The sequence below is a fragment of the Labrus bergylta genome, chromosome 21 (assembly GCF_963930695.1).
Source record: "Labrus bergylta chromosome 21, fLabBer1.1, whole genome shotgun sequence".
Classification (NCBI taxonomy): domain Eukaryota; kingdom Metazoa; phylum Chordata; class Actinopteri; order Labriformes; family Labridae; genus Labrus; species Labrus bergylta.
In genome coordinates, this window is record NC_089215.1 from 9,948,917 (window position 1) to 9,968,661 (window position 19,745).

The following is a 19,745-nucleotide window of genomic DNA, read 5'->3' on the forward strand; positions in this document are numbered from 1 at the left end:
AAACAAGCGGCATTGTGGGTCTTGCAGCTGTGATCACCTCTGACGTCAGCTTATCTTGTACCTGCCGCAGGTAAAGGTGGTTTTCCATGTTAAAAATTGTGCCTCTGTATAAAGTTCTGAATCTTGTTTAAAGGTATGGTAGTTTCCCTTAAACTCAGAATAATAAATCACAAGGCTGAGACTAGAAGCTTATTTTCACATTCATCTGAAGGAGAAAAGTTTATTATTGCTAAATTATGATTTTATTAAGTGGGAATGACATGATTATTGCCACTCCAATAAAAACACATCACCTCATCTTTTGTTGAAAATAGAGTATTCTTACATATCGGGAGAATCTATTTTAGTTCTTTGTTTAATCTATTTTTTGACTAATTATCCTCCATGTGCCAGGCATGGATTTGAAGTGTTAACAGTTAGACCTACAGTGAGCGAGTGTAAAAATTAGACACCTGTTCCTTTCAGCTCTTTGTTTGCCTTTTAGGTTTAGTTAAACACATTATACAAAAATTGACTTTTACTAATTCACTTAAACAATACCTCCAACGCTTTAAAATTAACTTCATTTCAAAATAATGGAAAAATCCAGTTAAAAAAGTGCTTGTATCAGCAAAACCAAAGAGAGCTGACAGAGCAGTCAAAAAGTCAAATGCTGTCCAAAATGTTTAGCAAATGTATCACTTACCATATTCACTATCTAGACTACATCAGCAAACAACAGCATATATTTCGTGCAACAATCAGCATTTGGTTTTGATTTTCATCATTCAGTTTGAGAAGCTAAATAACACCTGTTTATGCTTTGTTCAATATTTCATATTAATGTATTATTACTGAAGATAAGACTTTATAATCCTGAATTCCCCCTATGGGGATCAATAAAAAACTTTCTGACCTTGCTGAAAATACATACAATATTTATACCAGATAAACTTACTATTCAATAAAAGGCTAGAAGCAAAAACGATTACACTTCATGAATTAGTTTTTATTTTCAGTGCAATGGGACATAGTGTTGGTATAAAATGGTGATAAATAAGACAAAAGTTATGCAAAATATCCACAAAATATTACAAAAGTAGACAAAACTAAAATATGACATATATTGAATGTTTTAGTCCGCAGACTGATATCAAATATCACAGAACAAGATAATAGTAATGACCATACAGCATATTTTGTGTTTTTAAGCAGGTATGTATCAATGTCATATTTTCTTGTGTAAGTTGGACTAGAGTTATGTCTGAAGAGAAAAAAAAATGTCTAGATAACTGAATATATACAAAACACTGCAACTACTACATTCACGTACAGTATTCAGCACTTGTGCACTTATTATCGAATATGTCAGTCTAACATAGCGACTTGCTTATTGCTTATAATTCAAAGTACAGTTTATATAAGATAATAATTAAAGAAAACATCATGTCTGTATTATTACCCAGACTTCTTTCAGTTTGCAAAACAAAACCACAAAATGCCTGAGTGCAAAATTAACTACCTCTACACAGGACTTAAAAACAGCTTCATATCCAATATTTTAATGGCATCTGAGAGTTCCAGTGTAATTTTTCCAGCGTGTGCCTCTAAGGGAGAGTTGTTCATGCTCACTCATATTGATTGGCCTGTGCTCAACCTCAGCTTTAACCTTTGTACAACTGAAAGCAGTTGATTTTAATTCAACAGTTCCTTGCTTTGACTGTGTCATCATATGCTCGCTTCATTATGTGCAAATTGTCACTATAGGTTAAGTCAGTAGCCTTTGGCACTGCACAGCGCAGCAATTGGCTCTTGGCAAAGTCAGCGTTCATAGTCCCAGAGGGTGTGTGTGTATGTAGGTGCCTCCATGGGCTCAGGGCTTTTCTGTTTGTCATGTGTTTATATGCTGATTTCACATGATATGTGTCCATATATGTGCGTCAATTGTGTATTGATCCCTGAAGGGAAACTCTCAGTGGTCAAAGGTTGGGACCACATTGCAAAACAACGCTGCTGAAAATGTATTTTTGCTTCAGGGCATCTCAAGAGGGCAGATATTTCTTGTCACACATTATAACTTGAACCCTCCTCATTTACACTTGTAAGACAACTGTGCTGTACCAGAGATGTTTGTGTCTGTGTGTGCTACAGCATTAATGCCTGTCCTTTACATCCACACCTCACCTCCCCCCTGTTCCTTTACATGACCTACCCGGCGGCGTTTATTCATTGACAGCAGTGCTGGCCCTGTGGGGCAACGTAACCACGGGGCAGCTGCAGACAGAGATAAGAACGAGGTTTATTTTCCCCCTTAAACACTTTTCTTATTTAAAGGCCACAGAGGAACCAAAGAAGAGACAGTGTGGACTGTCAGACTGAACCTTACTGAGCTCAGCTGATGAATGGGTCGAAAGAGGCAGCTGGAGACAGGAGCTGGTGAATGGATGCATCTACTGTATGGGCTCATCTATTTCTCCTCTTGAGTTTAGCAGGTTTGATTTATTTGGCATTGTAAAGGTCTCTAATTGATGATCACATCTTTCAGCTTTGATCCCTGTCTCCTCCTACAGCAGATGTATGTTTTTTTTTCTAAGAATCTGAAATCTAAATCCACTCCTGATGTGAAGCTCTGCGCCATGCGTGGCAGCTACGCCTCCAGTGTTGTGTCAATGTAGGTGTGAGTTGGCGTGATGCTTTGTAAAGCCCTGTGCACCCCTTTGAGAATTAACGCATGACACAAATGCAGTCTTTTTGGGATTCCAGATGCAGTCAACAACAAGGATATTTTTGTCAGACAAGCTCCAGATAGTCATAAATCTGGTCCTAATGTTGTGAAATCACTGACATTACATAAAGAACAACTGGTTGATGTTTTCTGTCATGCCTTTTTCCCATGGTGACCTTTTCCCTTGATAGTCCACTTCCTCTTGTAGCTTTTAACCTTCTGCCACACTAAGTAATTACATGCTACTGGATGGTGATTAGCTAGTGAAGCAGTGGCCAACCCTCATCCGTCTTTTGTATATAACAAGGAACTGGTTGCTAGCAGTTAGCTGTAGCATGTAGCGTCATCATGTCAGATTACAGTTGTAGCAAGTCAGCACAGATGTGTAATTAAGGAAGCTGGCGCAGCAGAGCGGCCACTCAAAGCAATATCCCTCAGAGGATTAGTGCCTAAGAAATGAGGCATTGTCAATAGCCTACTTCACACACAAATAAAGAATCTCATAAAGTGTTTATCAAGTAGCCTACTTATGGGTGATGGATTGCGTGTTTAGAAGATAAATAGAAAAGAAAAGAAAAACAGTATTTATTCAAATCTAGGTGCTATAAAATTCCGTAAATTTGTATTTTATATTTTAAAGGCAACATCCTACTTAGGTTTAAAAAACAGGACATGCATTAATACATGAAAAGAATAGTTTCTTGATTCATTTGATTGCTATTAATTTTGAGGTTTAAATGATGATCTTATTACCACTGTCATATATTTATGTTATAAATGTATTATAGCAGTTAGCTGTGCTTCATGAAACAAGAGGGGAAACGGTCTGGTTCTGTTCTGAAGAATTAGCTGGAGCCAAGTTAGCTTGCCCTAACATGAAGACTGAACACTTTTAGAAAAAAAAGCTAGACACGGTTGTCAGTATGTAGCTGGATTAAGGTTAGTTCAATTCAGCATAAAGGCTGAAAACAGTGAGGCAGCCAGCATGCAGCTAGGTTTCCTGGGGGAAAGCTAGCCTAACGTTGTTAATATGTCGCTGAGAAAGGCTAGCTTGGACTAGAAAAATCTGCAGCTAGCTTGGAACTGTCCTAAATAGCTAGAACCTGGTTAGCTCAATTTAGCAGGAACACTGGTTACAGGAGAAAAAGAGAGACAGAGTTGGCTAGTTATCATATAATCTTGTAAAACATACACATTTTTACCGTGGATTAAAAAAATAAAGACATATAAAATGTAAATTGGTAATGGTAGTAGTTAATGGTGGTTACCACTGAGCAGGGCTTACTGGTTTAATATGTATGCTAAATTTACTGTCTGGCTACACATTAGCTATATTACCATTGCAGATGAGAGTATCCTTCTTATGTACTGTAGACCTAACTGATTGCAAACAAAATTAAAGAAGTGTATTTCCCATGACTGAAGAAGCACAATACTGAAGCTGAAATGAATGAATACACTGAGCACTGTGTCAAACATCCCAAATTGAATAGAAGCGCTCAAAATGATGCCATGAACTTCATTGACGCGGCACAAAAGTTTTTCTCCGTAGTGACTTGTTGGTTTTAATATCTGCTCAGAAGGTGATTTATGACTACACCTGCCTTTGACCTATTTGAAGTACAGATTTAGGGACGCTAAGTAAAGATGCTCCTATTCTTAACATTACATAAACCAGAGATGAATGCAGTTGCCTTCCAAGACTTTCTGGCTCACTGTGACTTGTAAAGTTAGAAATTTATAGAACATAAAAAAAGAGGGCATGGCTGTTGGGTGTTTCTTTTCTTTTCCAACTCGATATAGGCTATGACTTTGTGTTCTGACAGTGGGATATTTTTTTATAGAAGGAAAAAAAAAAAAACAGAGATCCAGTGCTGCTTTCCTTTGCGGCTGTGACATTAAAGCAACAGGTAACACTCTCTTCTCATGAAACCTTTGCTGTCCAAGATCTGCAGTAGGATGTAGAACAGAAATATCTTCCTCCTTGTTGAGCGGCAACTGAAGCAATGCATCGCACAGGCATAAAAGCTCCTCTGCTTGTTGATGGATCCGACTAATGCCTGTCTCTTTCTATAATTCCACAGTGACAGTTTAGTTGCTGCTCACTGCACAACCGAGAAAGGTTGTCACTGCTCAGAAAAGACATCCCCTATGGATCGCTTTCTGCTTAGGCTAGCCAATTAAAATGCTAGATTGTGGAGAGTGCTGTAGCAGCTGCTTAATACTCCTGCTTCTTAGACTTGCCCTCTGTAAAATCAGGAGAATTGAGAAGAGTCTGTATGTATGTACATTTGCTGCCTCTCTACTTGGCATTTAGAAGATAGGACGTCTGGTGTTTTCAGTAAAGCTGTAAAATGCAGTCAATTACTGAAGGGAAGGAGATGCCTTAGCTGGGATTCTTGCTTTGCCAGCAAATATGAATCTATATTTCCTAAACATATGTAATTCCAACTAATCAGTAGATAAAGTCTGATGTTACACCTTATTAGTAGATTATGTGTAAATGGAGGGATAGAGTAGAGGTGTGGGGGGTTTTAATCCCCATTAAATGAAGTTTAAAAGGTACTTCTACTGTGGATGGTGGCTAAGATTGTGGTAGGCTCAGCCCATTTGAAAACAACAAACATTATCCATAGGACACAACAGAGCTGCATGAAAACATATCCTCTTGCAGGCTACAACTTAAATTGCTAAGAGAGATGGATATTAATCAAATTCAATTCAATTCAATTCAATTTTATTTGTATAGCACATTTCATACAAATGTAAACTCAATGTGCTTTACAGAAGACAGAAACAAACACAATACAATTTCATTGAAAATAATAAACAAAAACAAAACAAAATAATAATAATAATAAATGAACAAGTGGATTCAAGAGCTCACTTTAAACAAAAGCAAATTTGTATAAGGAGCATTCATCATCCCATACAACACACACACACACACACACACACACACACACACACACACAAAGATTAAATGTCCTGCTTTTATCACTGCAAGTTCTGGCTTTATCAATGCAGACTAAATAAAAGACAAAACAGAGAAAAAGTTAAAAAAAAAAAAATTGACTTTTCCAGGATTACTACAGTAAGTTTTGATTCATATTTTAAACTGTGTCAATCAGGGTCAACATGTTGAAATAATTTCCCATAACCGAAAATGGGCTCTTGAAACAGCTGTGGGTGTTGGAGAAAAAGGCTCGAAGCTTTTCTTTAATTGGATCAATGCTGTGTCTGCAGATAATTGACTAAAACACAGGACAATATGGTGAAATCCAAAGTGATAGAGAGAGAGAGAGAGAGAGAGAGCCAAATTAATTAAGTGTGAGTCAATTTTAGTCCCTACATTAGTTTTTATGCTGTTCAAGCACCACTGAGTGTGCCGCTGTGTTTTGAAACGTTAAATAGAAGCACAGAAAGGACTGTCATGTATTTCAAAGCTCCTTTCACTGGTTGCTCTGGCAGACAGAGACCTAAACAATAAAGCAACAATGCAGCATAAAACCTGCTCTTACTTAGCAAGGCCTTGTGTATCAAGCAACTGAGGGAAATTGTCAAATTATATCTGTCTTCAAAACTTATGTAGGTATACAGAAGTAATGTTCATTGTGAGGACACAAAAGCAGCAAGAAAACAGCCCATGGTTTACAGCAAGCCTGCTACTGGGGAACTGTCCGTGGTGCTGAAATCAAGGCTAACAAAGGCGGTTTAGTGTTGAATAAACAGTACAGTTCAAGTGCAATATCCACATCATTATGATCCTGCAAGAATTAATATTCTCCCACATTAATTTGACATTTAGTCACGTGGATCTCATGAGATGGATCTCGACCAGGCCAATGACTCACCTTGCATTTTAATCTAATATCAGTACCTTGAGATGAGCATGCATGTGCTGGTGATGGAACATGAGAGAGGGGGATGTTGAAAATACTGCAGTTTTTTATTGGATTTTTCAATGAGGTTCAATGCATATACACTGCAATATCCATACATAAGATAAGTGCTTTAACTTGAAGTATATATGTTTATCTATATAGATACAAATGAGTTACAGTAAATTCAGATGATCTCCCTTTAATTATATTGAAAGTTTTACAGCTTTGGATTAAGGGTCTTTTGGTAAATTTTCTACAAAAACAACATCAAACACATATTTATTTTCCAAGATTGCTTAGTCTTTCATTTGTGACTTGTTATGAGAAGTTGTAATGCAGCAGTATGTATGAGGTCGTTCTTAATCTTTTTTTTTACAATTATATTTATAACTTTTGCTTTTTTTCTGCCTTCATACCCTCTACTATTATGCAACCTTTTTTATTTAAATTCTACAGTCTGGACCTTTTATCATGGTTATGTCATCAAATCTAGTAGCAGAGGGTTATGTGGGAATCAATCCCTAACCTTTGTGCTCCTTTGAAAAAGCAGTCAGCAGTTTTAATATCTTCAGTCTGCGGTCCAGTTCCTTCAGTAGTTGGGACCGGCACCAGCAGTAGGAATCAGATGATGACACCCAGGGAAAATTAATTTAAGCTCCATATTGAGTCTACACCAAAGCCTGATTCATGTTTACTTTGAACTTGGGAAGTAATTTTGAATTAAATCTGCAAAGCTTTGACATGAGTTCAAAGACTTCAACCAACTTTGATTCTAGTGCAAGTAACAAATTTGCACCACACTTCATGCTGATGCATCCGACTGTTTTTTTTTTTGTGACCCGGAGATAGATTTAAGCAAAAGAACCCCCCAAAAATATCCCAATTTTGAGTAATATTACTTTCCACAATGCTCCACTTCTTACACTTTATTCTTTTCTACCTTGCTTTACAGACAGTAACTTCCTGTTGGGTAACGCCCAGGGCCACCGTGGCTACCCCATCGTCTACTGCTCGGATGGTTTCTGTGAGCTGACCGGCTTCACCAGAACTGAAGTGATGCAGAAGAACTGCAGCTGTCGCTTCCTGTACGGGGCCGACACCAGCGAGCACATTGCCCAGCAGATGGAGAAGGCTCTGGAGGGCCGAGAGGAGTACCAGGCCGAGGTGCACTTCTACAAGAAAAATGGTGGGTGTAAATAAGGGTTGATTACTTGATCTTAGCGTTGTTTCATTTAGAAGTAGAAAGGTTATCTGGCAATTAACACTCTTTTTAACACTTGTTTTTATCTTGTAGCCTTTTCTTCAGTTGATCAAACTCTCAAGACATGTTTTGATCATGTTCTGGTTTGATCAGCTGTTCAGTTGTTGGAATGAAATGTAAACTGTTTTCTTGTTCTCCACATCAAGAAGAGCACATCTATTTTTGGTGAGAGCCGGGTCAAATTATGAATCCTCAGAGTGATGTAGAATTTTAAACACAGCAGGTCAGCAGTGCATTACATGCTCTTTATTATGAATACAAAACCCTTGGATAGAGATAAAATATTCAGCTGATGGGTTCTGCAGGAGAAATACTGCCTCAGTAATGAGCTTAAAGTCAGCCCCCTATTCAAATATTTTCAAAGCAAATCATATATTCCCGAAAACAGACAAAGTACTGTATATATCGTGTGTGTGTATGTGTGTGTGTGTGTGTGTGTGTGTGTGTGTGTGTGTGTGTGTGTGTGTGTGCGTGCATGCGTGGGGGGGGGGGGTGTAGAATTAGTCCATATTTTAACTAACTCCCTCTGACTTCTAGCTAATCTCTCTGTCAAAGCCTCAGGCTCAAAATGTCATGTCATGTATGAAAAGAGAACATACAACACTGTTTAAGCTTCTATGACTATTAACTAGCACACAGGATTATGTTATAACAGAGAGCCAAACCTGCAAAGTAAAGAACTGTTTATGATGCTGGAGGATTGGAGAGAGAGAGAAAGACTGACAAGCCAGCTTAGACACCTGTACAGGTGCATGACATCAAATGAACTGGCTCTGCCCCTCTCTCTCTAAAAAATTTTATTAGCTCACATATAAGAATACATCAAAATAGGATCAACAAAAACATAAAAGGTGTGTCAGGAGAGGTCAAGAAGCCAACAGGCTTATACAAGGGACCTCACCTCTTAAGAGACAAATAAATCAACTAAACAAATCGAAATCGAAATTACACAATTTCAAAACAAAATTAAATATAAACACATATACAGTAACCTATACACGTATTCATACACACACTTACATACAATAGAAAGACTGAGAATGTTAACCCTCTATCAGCTAAATGAAACAGGCATTGATCTATTAAAAATGGAGTGAATGAGTGGGTTGATGGAAAATAAATAAAAAACAAAAGAAATATATTTTATATATGCAAAAGTTTGACCTCATGGATTAAATGTGAAGACAGTTTCCTTTAAAAAAATCTCTGTAGATGAAGAGTTGCTAACGGTGTGTTTTTTGGAATTCCATATTTGTACCCCACGATATCTGATGAAAAACTGACCGTGTTTGGTTTTATAAAAAGGAAGATGAAGATGATCAATCTGTCTGGTAGAATATGAATGAATCTGGGAATTCAGTTTAAAAAAATGCTGAAATGATGATGGTAAAGAAAAAGGTATGAAAATATATTTATATATACTGTAAACACACATATCTGATGTATATTGACATCATAAACTGAAAGCATGTTTAGTTTTTTGAAGAGGGGGGCAGATGTTTCTGTTGCTTTGGAGAAAGTTGCCAATCTTACAAAACGTTTCTGCAACATATAAAGTTTAAGAAGGTGAGAGGGATAAGTGTTTGCCCAGACAATATTACCATACATCAAATACGGATAAATCATCGAGTAATATAAAGTTAACATACAAGACAAATGAATAAAACTATGAACACAATCTGAACGGGGAGAGACACGGGGCAACGGGAGGAGCACTGACACAGTCAGAAGGTCATCACAAGGATAAAACTGTACAATTTAAATAAAGCATAATTAGATCATAATAAAATTGAGGATATGAATAATACAATAAAATGCACCCACATGCAGTAAGCAAACAAAATCTTCTCAAATCTTCTCTCATGTTGTTTTCGCACCAGTAGCTTTTTGCTAAATCATGACAATCTTCTTTCTTTCCTCCTTTTTTTCCCCTGTCTTTGCCTCACACACACTTACGGAAGCTCACTTGGGACACACTGTAGGAGATGTGCGACATCTGTTTGGCGGCGGATAACATTTTCTACTAATGAGAGTGCCGGGTTATGGCAGGGTCTTGGATCTATTGGTGCTACTTTCTTGCTTGACTTGTCATATCGAACATCTAGCCCTCTCAGTTTCTTTTTTTTTTTTTTTTTTTTTTTTTTGCACAATCCTTCCTTACACGTTCCATATCTAACTTTTAGTGTATTTATAGAATCCCTGTGCCAGTACTTGACAAGGATTCATAGCTCAAAGATAGTCAGTGTTGGCATGACAAGGGGAAATCACAGGCCTGTTTTGAAATTTTGAGAGGCAAAATCAACGATCCTGCACTAAATGGACATGTCTGATTACGTTCCAGGTATGGCCTTCTGGTGTCTGTTAGACATTGTGCCAATAAAGAATGAAAAGGGAGAAATGGTACTCTTCCTCTTCTCGTTCAAGGACATCACTGACACCCATGGAAAGGGACACCACAACAGCAAAAAAGACGGTAGGTTCAAGCCCTGTTTACAAAGAAAATGTCATGTTACTTACTTGGAGGATGATTTATAAGCAGGCTGTCTTCTGGTCCCAGGCGTTCATTTTCTCTGTGCACTCCTGTTCATCACTGTCATAGTCTGCCCAGCAGTTTTGTTTGTGTTGGTGTTAGTTCACTGAACTCACTCTTTTTGCCATGGGGAGTTTGATTTGGGTGGCGGTGTGTCTTCAAGTGGAACCTGGGCACCGTCTGCCACAAATATCAAGCACCATGCCAGGGGAAATAAACTGTCCATTTGTTATAATGCAAAGGAATGACAGCCAATTACATTAGACAAATTGTGTCTTTGGTCTTACTGTAGTAGTAATACAAATCATTAACTTTGTGGTATAATTTATATGCTGACTGACAGTGACTGTGCAATAGGTTCAGAGGACAAGAGGCGCAGGAGGAAGAGCAGCACTCACTTCAGCGAAGCTAGGAAGCGAGGACGCACCATGTTGTACCATCTGACCAGACAGTTCTCGCAAGGAGGAAAAGGAGACGTCAACCTGGGCGGCGTGAGTAGTTTTACCACTCTCACATCCTTCCTGATTGGCTGAAAAATGCTATGTTTTTTTTTTTTTATATCTTACATGATATGCCCAGAAAACATTGTAAGGAAGCCAAGATAGATATTGAAATAATATTTGTAAATCTCATTAGCAAAAAGTTAGCAAAAAAATGGTGCATTTCAAATTTAAGCAATGACCAAATTCAATTTAATAACTAAATACTCACCACCAAAGGTAAAAAAAAAAAAGCCTATTTATTGTTGCCAGTTCCAAAATGTAAACCCCTGTTGTTTAAAGAGGTATGAGAATTATTTTGCTTGTTTTTTTATGTAATTTTAACATTGTGGATGGACCTATTGAATTTAACTCTGAGGCCATCATTGTCTGACAGTGTATAACCATGCCAGGACCTGCAACAAACATGTTTCAGTCAGCTAACAAATATAGTGTAAGCCAGGCCCAGGAGGCTTTGTTTGTCCCAGAGTGTGACTTTTCTTAGTGGGAGTTGCTGTTTGCTGTTTTAATTCCAATGAATGGGATACTGTGAGCTTGCTGTTTTGTGTTTCTTTTTCATTGAGTTGTTGCTTTTAAATGGACAAATACCAAGTTAACAAGGTGATGTTGGCTCTCACTCACATTGGCAAGAGTGAATGAATCATCATCACCTTTTTAAAAATAATAACTTTTAGATAAGTGTCATATTGTCTTTGCAGTTTCCTTTCAACGACCTAAAGAAACGTAACCGCAGCAGTTTAATTGCTTCTTGTCTTATTTCAAGAGAACAAAGTCTCCAAGAAAACTGTTATCCATGAGAACGAGCTCACGTTTAGCTCTTTGACACAACTGGACCAGTGGTTCTAGGGGAGCACCATATTCAGATAATTCCACTCGCTCCATGCTCCATGCAGGGACTCAGCCACCAACTGGATCTGTTCTTAAAAATGTTCTTCACTTTGTGTTGCTTCTTCCCATGGGGCTAAAAGCAATTGTTACAATCAACATATGAAAATGACAAATGCAGAGAAATAGACTTGTGTATTTTGGAGTAATTAATTCACCCTTTGGGTGTCTGAATTTAAAACACTTGTTCACTTTTTACCACTGAGCAGCACTCTTTTTCAGTATCCTACCGTTTTAATGGCATAACAGATTCCCTTTCTCAATGCTTGAACAAAACCTAGGATGTGGAAGATTAACGCAAGTCTGTGCCTCAAAATAAAGGGATTGGAATGATACATTTAGTCAGGAATGTAAAAAAGAAGGCATTTTGAAATGTAACATATTCACATGATATTAGGTACTCAAATAATGTAGCATAATGCCAAAGCCAAAAAAATGCATATTTAAAAAGGTCAGTTTTGACAATAAAATAACGCCAATAACACCCATGTGCGCTCACATTTGAAATTAAGTATCAGGCCCATATAGTTGTCTGATAAGGCAGAGAAATGAATCCCCTTCTCCCATTTGTCAAACCTCCTGCTTCCCTGCTTCCAATCACACCTACTTACAGATGGTGCTTTTCCCTGACACCACATACACACACCTGTTCCAGGATTGCAAACACACAACACCCCCAAAGAAAACATTCACACATGTACAACAGACCGTGAAAGATGGCTTGCCCTCGAAGGAGAGTAGAGACAAACATATGGCCGAACGTCAACACAGTCTGAATCAGATGCAACAATATTTGTGATTCAATTTATTCCAGCTCTCCTAGCACGAGGCTGTAATTGTCACACCATCACAGTGTTTCTCAAACATATTGAGACATACAGTATATACACATGTAAGAAAGACAACTTAAGACATCAGATCCAAACAACCTGAAACTGCAAAAAATGTTGTTCCATGCAGAAAAGGACAGCCCTAATTTTACCAAATTTATCTGTAACTTAGCGACTGTTAGCATCTTAATGCACAACCATAAAGCACTATAGCAAACATTAAGAGCAAACGGAGCGAACCTGTGATGGTGCATGTTAAAAAATAATGCAACCTGCTTGTTTTTGAATGCAAAAGAAAACATCTGCTGTGGAGAATATAAATCAGATGTATTGTGTAAGGTGTTTCTTTATTCGCTTTTCTGGGTCTTTGACAGCTTGTCAAACTGGGTCTCGTAATTCTTTCAATTATGCTGTCACATGTGTCAAACAGATATGCAGGTTAAATGTAAATAAGATTCAAAGTGATTATGACATGCAACTCTTTTATAATAGAAGGCAGAAGTGTTGGCTTGTTCATATGCTGTGGTATTTAAAAGTACTTCCCACTTCATGTGTCTTAATTTATGTATTTATGTAAATATTTAGTTCACATGTTCATTAATCATTCCAGGTATCATTTAAAAGTTGTTCCATGAAATATAAAAGTAAATACACCAGTCAGCTGTTCAACACACATTTTCCCCCAGTGTAGGCATCCGTTTTGATAGAATGTCACTCAACTATTTCTTTTGCGCTCCTCAAATGGAACATTTAATATCATGACCTTATAAAATAGATTGCTGCTGACAGTAAAGTCTGCCCATTAAAGGGAAGAAAGTTGTGGCTTAACTGCCCTTAAACGTAGGCTACAGTTGGCCTTCTAAAGCAAACACAAACAGCATTTCTGCACTAAATTCGTTATACAGTTGAAACAATGGAGATAAATGTATTTAGACTATTTTAATTCAATTTAATATTTTTTAAAACTTCATAAAAGTAAAATATATTTCTACAAACATATTATATTGGCCCTGTCAAGGATTAAGGATTGTTTTTGTTTTCTTTTAATTATTTTTCATGTTTGATTGTGTTTTAATTAGCCTATTTGAGTCCCCTGTATGAAATTACTCAAAGTCATGAAACTGCATGTCATAATTGCTCCTGAATTGCTCCAAAATGTCATCTTTGAGCTGTCTAAAACCGTCTGCAGCACAAAATATTAGAAACCAATTCATGTTTGTGAGATTTAAAACCAGGGTTGTTCTTCGCTTGATGGACGAAATGAATGGTTTGTTTTTTTTTAATTCATTTTCCCTCATAAAAAAAAAAAAAAAAAAAAAAAAAGATGACAATGAAAGGAGACTAGAAAAAATCGGACTAAATTCAAAACAACGAAACAAGTTCGTAAATTCAGAAATCGTTTGATCGTGTCCTAGGTCCTACTGCGGATTGTATTTGAACTGGGGGTAACCATAGCGACAGCCTATTTAGTTTAGTTTAGAAAGTAAGCTGAACTAGTTACGGGTTGTAGTAAATTTAATTAAAGTCAGCATAATAACGATAAAGCACAGGAAATAAATGGATAACATTTTCAGATTTTACGCTCTGAAGGTAAGTTGATATTGTGTTGTGGGCTACTTGTGTGCTGCGCAGTTCGTGGTCCTGACCTAAAAGAGCAATAAATTAACATGAGTGCTATTGTAAACTGGTTAACCACTGAAGTTACTTAAGATAGTAATTAATGACTTGGAGGGAAAGCTACTCTATAAGCAACGCACTGTCCGCCAGAAACTTCGAGGCATGAGGGATTTAACTATGTGTGAAGTGAATTGTCACTGCTGGAGATATAGACAAGTCATTACCACTCTCAAAGTTAGTTTTCATTATTAAAAAAATCAGAAAAAAAAAACGTCGTGTAGGGCTTTTTTTTTCTTAATCTCTCAACCTCATCCCTTTCAGTTGTTAGACCCAAACAGCCTTTTTCCCCCATCAGCTGCTTTACACGTTTTTCTCTCCCTCTCCATCTGTCACTCTAACCTCATCTCCTTTTGGCTTCATCCCTCTACATCCTGCTGTCTCTCCCCATATTGTCTTCCCATCGCTCTGTAGCCCCTATTTTCCACTATTTAGAATAATCTCTCCCTTCCTTTCGCCATTCCTCTCAGTTAAACTTTCACATGAACAATTTTAAAGCCCTTGTAGGCTACTTAACCAGAGGATCACCCCCCCCCCCCCCCCCCCCCCCATCTACACCTCAGAAACTTTAACATAAAATGTATTTTGCACAATAATGCATGTGAAATGTTATCCAAATAATATTTCTCATGATAGGCCTAATTATAAAACTCCAACAAGTGCCAGTGCTACTTTTCTGCATGATGTGTATTTTTTACTTATAATACATAAAGCTTGTCAAACTGAAAGCACCTCTGGGACTTTATATGCTGGACTTCTTTTTATTACTTTTTTGTAATATGCCAGTCCAACCTAACTTAGGTAATGGCTTAAAAATACCTCTTCCAACATTGCCATCCTCCCACTCTGACTATATTTTTCCCATTCTGGTTTCCTTCCTCTCAGTCTGTCTCCTCTCCATCTCTCTCTTCCTTTGTCTCACTGTCTGTCTCACAGTAGAAGCTCACTAACAATGTGTTCATATTCCTCTACACCGAGGCCAGGCGTCTTCCCTAACTTTAAATAGGAGCACAGCCACAAAAACAGAGACAGAGGTAGAGATACTTTACCAATGGAAATCGTTTAACTGCACATTTTAACAGCACGTTGTGTACTGCATAGGTTTCAAACTTTACATAATACACTAAGCGCCACCTTTCTCTCAGTGATATTGCAGTTTCACTTTTTCATTCTCATACTGACTGAGTTGTTGTTTCCTCTGTTCTTACTGTATAGGGCTGTCAGACTTATTAGTGTATTAGCTACTGCTACCCGTCATTAAGATCTAAACGTATAGTAATCTAACGTGCACATAATAACTTTAAGACTGAATTGAGATGAGTGGAATGTCCTCACACATGGGGGTTTGTGGTCATTTTACAGTCTTTCTTATGTTTTAATCCTGCTGAATTGTTGATCACAAATTATCCTAAGAAGTGATGTTTTGGGGTGTATAATTAAGGCAATTAAAAAAAAAAGAAGCCTATTCTGATCTCCAGTCCCATAAGCTGTGTACTCTCTTCTCCATTAAATACATGATTTTATCCGAACTCTTATCCCAAAGCATGCCAGTAGATGTAGTTGGAACAGTAAGCTCTGGGCTAAAGTGTGAGATAATGAAGTGTGAACAGCAGCTGTAGCTGTGTGGCATGCTGTCCCATGTGTCCCCGCTGTAGCTGAGCTTTTCTTTTCTAATCATTTGGATGTGCTCGGCCGGACTGCCTCCAGTGCTAAAGGTCGGGTGGGCGTCCTGACCTCTGTGATGTAAGGCAAATTAAAATCACTTGCAGCAACAGCTTCTACTGACGTGGCTTCAGCAACCATTGAGGTGTTTACAGCTCTTTATGACGGTCAGCAGGGTATTTTCTGATAGATTTTCCAAACATACTGACATCCGCAAAATGCAGATGATTGATGTCGAGCTACCACAATCGATACAGTTTTGAAAGTACAAGCACTATATATTAATATACAATATTATTTTGTCGGGAAAAGTGCTGTACAAATAAAGTTTGATTGATTGATTAGTGCTATTTTTGACCTGTTTCCTTTCCATCCTACATAGTTGAGTATGCCATTGTTCCCCTTGTTTTTCTCTTGATGATCATTGTCTCCCAATTATTCCAAGAAATGTAATTCCAGCTAAGGCAACCAGGCAGCTACAGAGCACTTCAAAGAAAATCTCAGGCAAAGACTCCATTAACCAGCCTCCTTGCTTCTTGCCCACACCTGTTTGTGAAGTGAGCTCATTGTTCTCGAATGGATTACTTCTCATTTATCCCCCCTTTTCTGTTTCCTTCCCACTTACCACCGTGTCTCACAGTGAAGGCTATTTTGTGCCAAGTGCTTGGCCCTATTTGGAGAGCTGCAGCCTCATTATGTTTAGAATGGACTCCTAAAACCCATCAGAAGGAGCAATTCAACTTTCTGCAATTGGATTTTTCCCAATAAAAAATGAAATGAGTAGAATAAATAGGCATGACTTCAAAAAAAAAATAAAAGCATCGATTGGTTCTTGTTCCCCTCATTTTTAGAATAATGGCTCAGCCGATGTTGCACCGGAGACTTAAAGCAGTAATGGCATTTTGAGGAATGAAGTAAATCCAAGGCCAAGTCATGAATTAAATTATCACGGCCATTCTTAGTATTAATTTTTCCCCCTGACTGACCACGGCCCATCTCTTTCGGTTTGCTTTGTTAATGCACGGCCTTATTAAAGGTTTATCACAGCCTATATGAGGCTGCCACAGACAGATAACCAGCTGCATTACCATAACTGTTTCACTTTAGATATCTAATGCACTGAATCATGAGCGGTCAGAGCACAAGAGAGGGCGCTGACATTTATATTGTCTGTTTCTGCAGAAACCTGGCACTGCCACCTCTGTCTGATCATTATTTATTTCCCCAGCACTCCACCTTGTGACCATCTGGTTGTCAAGTTATTCATTTATGCAGCCTCTCTAATGAGCTTTTGTATATTTATCAACTTAAGCTGTAAAAAGCTGGAAATTCATCAGCTGAAGTATGTGTGTATGTTAAATATTAATATTCCTCCACTTGGTCTTTTACAGCGCATGATGGACAAGCCTTCAATACCAGAGTACAAAGTGGCAGCAGTGCAGAAGTCACGCTTCATCCTGCTCCACTACAGTGTGTCCAAAGCCCTGTGGGACTGGCTCATCCTGCTGGCCACCCTCTATGTGGCTGTCACTGTGCCCTACGACGTCAGCTTCATGGCGTATGAAGACACACACTCAGATGCACGCTCAACCGTTGTCAGTGACATAGTTGTGGAGATGCTCTTCATTATCGGTGAGTGAAGATCTGGATTCCTGATTAATTGACTCACTCGATTATAAAATGGGTTCAAAAGGTGGTTCTACGATCATCAGTTTAATTTTACTCAAACAACTCAGCTAGAACTCTTCAAACCTGGATAAACATTACATTTCAACAAACACCTTACAGTACTACTTTGTCTTGCCCTATTGTTACCTATAGCAACAAGTTAACAACCCACATCCTTTTCCCCTGAAGGTTTCCCCAGTTCCAGGCAACCTGAGTTTTGTTGTCCCTTCAGGATCTACTGAGTCTCTCCCAGGGATTTCTACCATTTTATGATAGCTTTTTAACTTCTAATGGGAAGTGCCCAAGGAATGGATATATATGGCTGAACTATTGATATCAAACTGTTCTATATGAATCCATTAAGTGAAGATGAACACTTGTTGATTTGGCCTTGGGACAATAAAGGGTTTGTTAATTGTGATTTCTAAAACAACCTCATACAGTAGAGTACTGCTGTGTGTGCTTTCTAAAATTTCCAAAATTTCTTTCTACCTTCTTACTTCTCATATACTGAAACTTGTGTGGAGTGATGAGCCATCATCTTGGCAAATATTGACAGCACAGATGATAGATGAGGGTTTGTTTCATCGGGCTAAACACACCCACAATTCTGCCTACTGGATGCTATTCACATTCTGACACAGACGGTAGATGATTGGTATTGCAAACTTGCTGATACTTGAAAACAATGACAAATTCCACCTGATTCATTTTGTTTACCTTGGTTTTGCTATGCCTTACCTTAAGCTCTGTAAGTATATAGCATTTCCTCAAATTTAAATTACTATCATTTTTAAGCATAGAAAAACATGAATGGGTATGTTGGGATACTGGAGATTTGTTTTTTAAGTAACCTGAAAAACATCAGTAATACTGCATCATTAAAAAAAACATAAAATAACTTTGATTATTAGATACATTTAATAAAGCGCATTTGATATTTTAAAAGTTCTTATTAAAGCTTGTGAGGATTTCTGGCTGTTTATGAAACAGACTGAAATTGATCTTGAGCTACAAAAGCAAACAAGAGCATATTTCTAGATTATTTTGAATGCTTTTGCACTGATAAGGGAGGTACTTGGCTGACAATTTTTCCGAAGGTTACACATTTTCAGAAATACTGTCGAAGCAGTACTTTACTGTAAAATCAGTTTAATTTTAAAAGTAACACTGTCATAACTTCTATTTTTGTTAAAATAGAGTCTACGCTTCTGCCTTTCAATCTCTCAATTTGCAGATATGATCCTGAACTTCCGCACCACCTATGTCAGCCAGTCTGGGCAGGTGGTGTATGAGTCACGCTCCATTTGCATTCACTATGCCACCACCTGGTTCTTTGTGGACCTGGTGGCTGCGCTGCCCTTTGACCTGCTGTATGCCTTCAACATCACAGTGGTGAGTACTACTATGTAATAACATGTTAGGCCTGCATTGCTTCCCTGCCTTCTGTGACTGCTGGCATGGACATAAATTTGGACACCTGCTAAGAATGCAAATCCACTGAAATAATGCATACTAAAAATAATTTATTCAATTTCCAAAGGCTGCCTGTCTGTGTGCTGAGTTCTTCCCACATAGTGGTTTTTAAACCAGATAGGCAAATTTGTTTGAGAAAAAACACTGCTTATCCAAGCTGTTGTACTCAGCTGTGTTAGTTTACAGTCAAAAAGGGTTTTCAGGTATACAAAGATGGAGGAGTTCACTTTTTTATATCCCTTTGTCACTATACCCCCACATGCTCACCTTTCCTCTTCAGACCTCTTTGGTCCATCTGCTGAAGACCGTACGCCTGCTGCGCCTGCTCCGTCTCCTTCAGAAGCTGGATCGCTACTCTCAGTACAGTGCCATGGTGCTGACCTTACTAATGTCTGTGTTTGCCCTGCTGGCACACTGGATGGCCTGCATCTGGTACATGATTGGGCGCATGGAGATAGAGACCACTGACACCTGGGAAATCAGTGAGTCTGATTGTAGCTTCACAGAAATGTGGCCAGCAATGTCAGTAAAGGATAAATGATTTCAACGTTCTTATTGTTGTGCCATCATCTATTCATTGTCTTCGGACAATAGTATGCAATTGAAATATATTTAATAAATTATTAAACTGCTTATGTAAGACAAAGTGCTAACTGCTCAGACTTGATTAA

General features: G+C 38.1%; 1 protein-coding gene across 2 annotated transcripts in view; it reads left to right on the forward strand.

Annotated features, from left to right (window-relative positions):
* kcnh4b (potassium voltage-gated channel, subfamily H (eag-related), member 4b) overlaps positions 1-19,745 on the forward strand; it is a 34,299-nt gene that overhangs the window by 2,660 nt on the left and 11,894 nt on the right. For both annotated transcript variants that reach the window (XM_065950069.1, XM_065950068.1), the window contains exons 2-7: positions 7,541-7,774; positions 10,191-10,322; positions 10,737-10,870; positions 17,322-17,562; positions 18,836-18,993; positions 19,355-19,556. In XM_065950069.1, the coding sequence (XP_065806141.1) occupies positions 7,541-7,774; positions 10,191-10,322; positions 10,737-10,870; positions 17,322-17,562; positions 18,836-18,993; positions 19,355-19,556 (1,101 nt within the window). The remainder of the gene's footprint in view (positions 1-7,540; positions 7,775-10,190; positions 10,323-10,736; positions 10,871-17,321; positions 17,563-18,835; positions 18,994-19,354; positions 19,557-19,745) is intronic.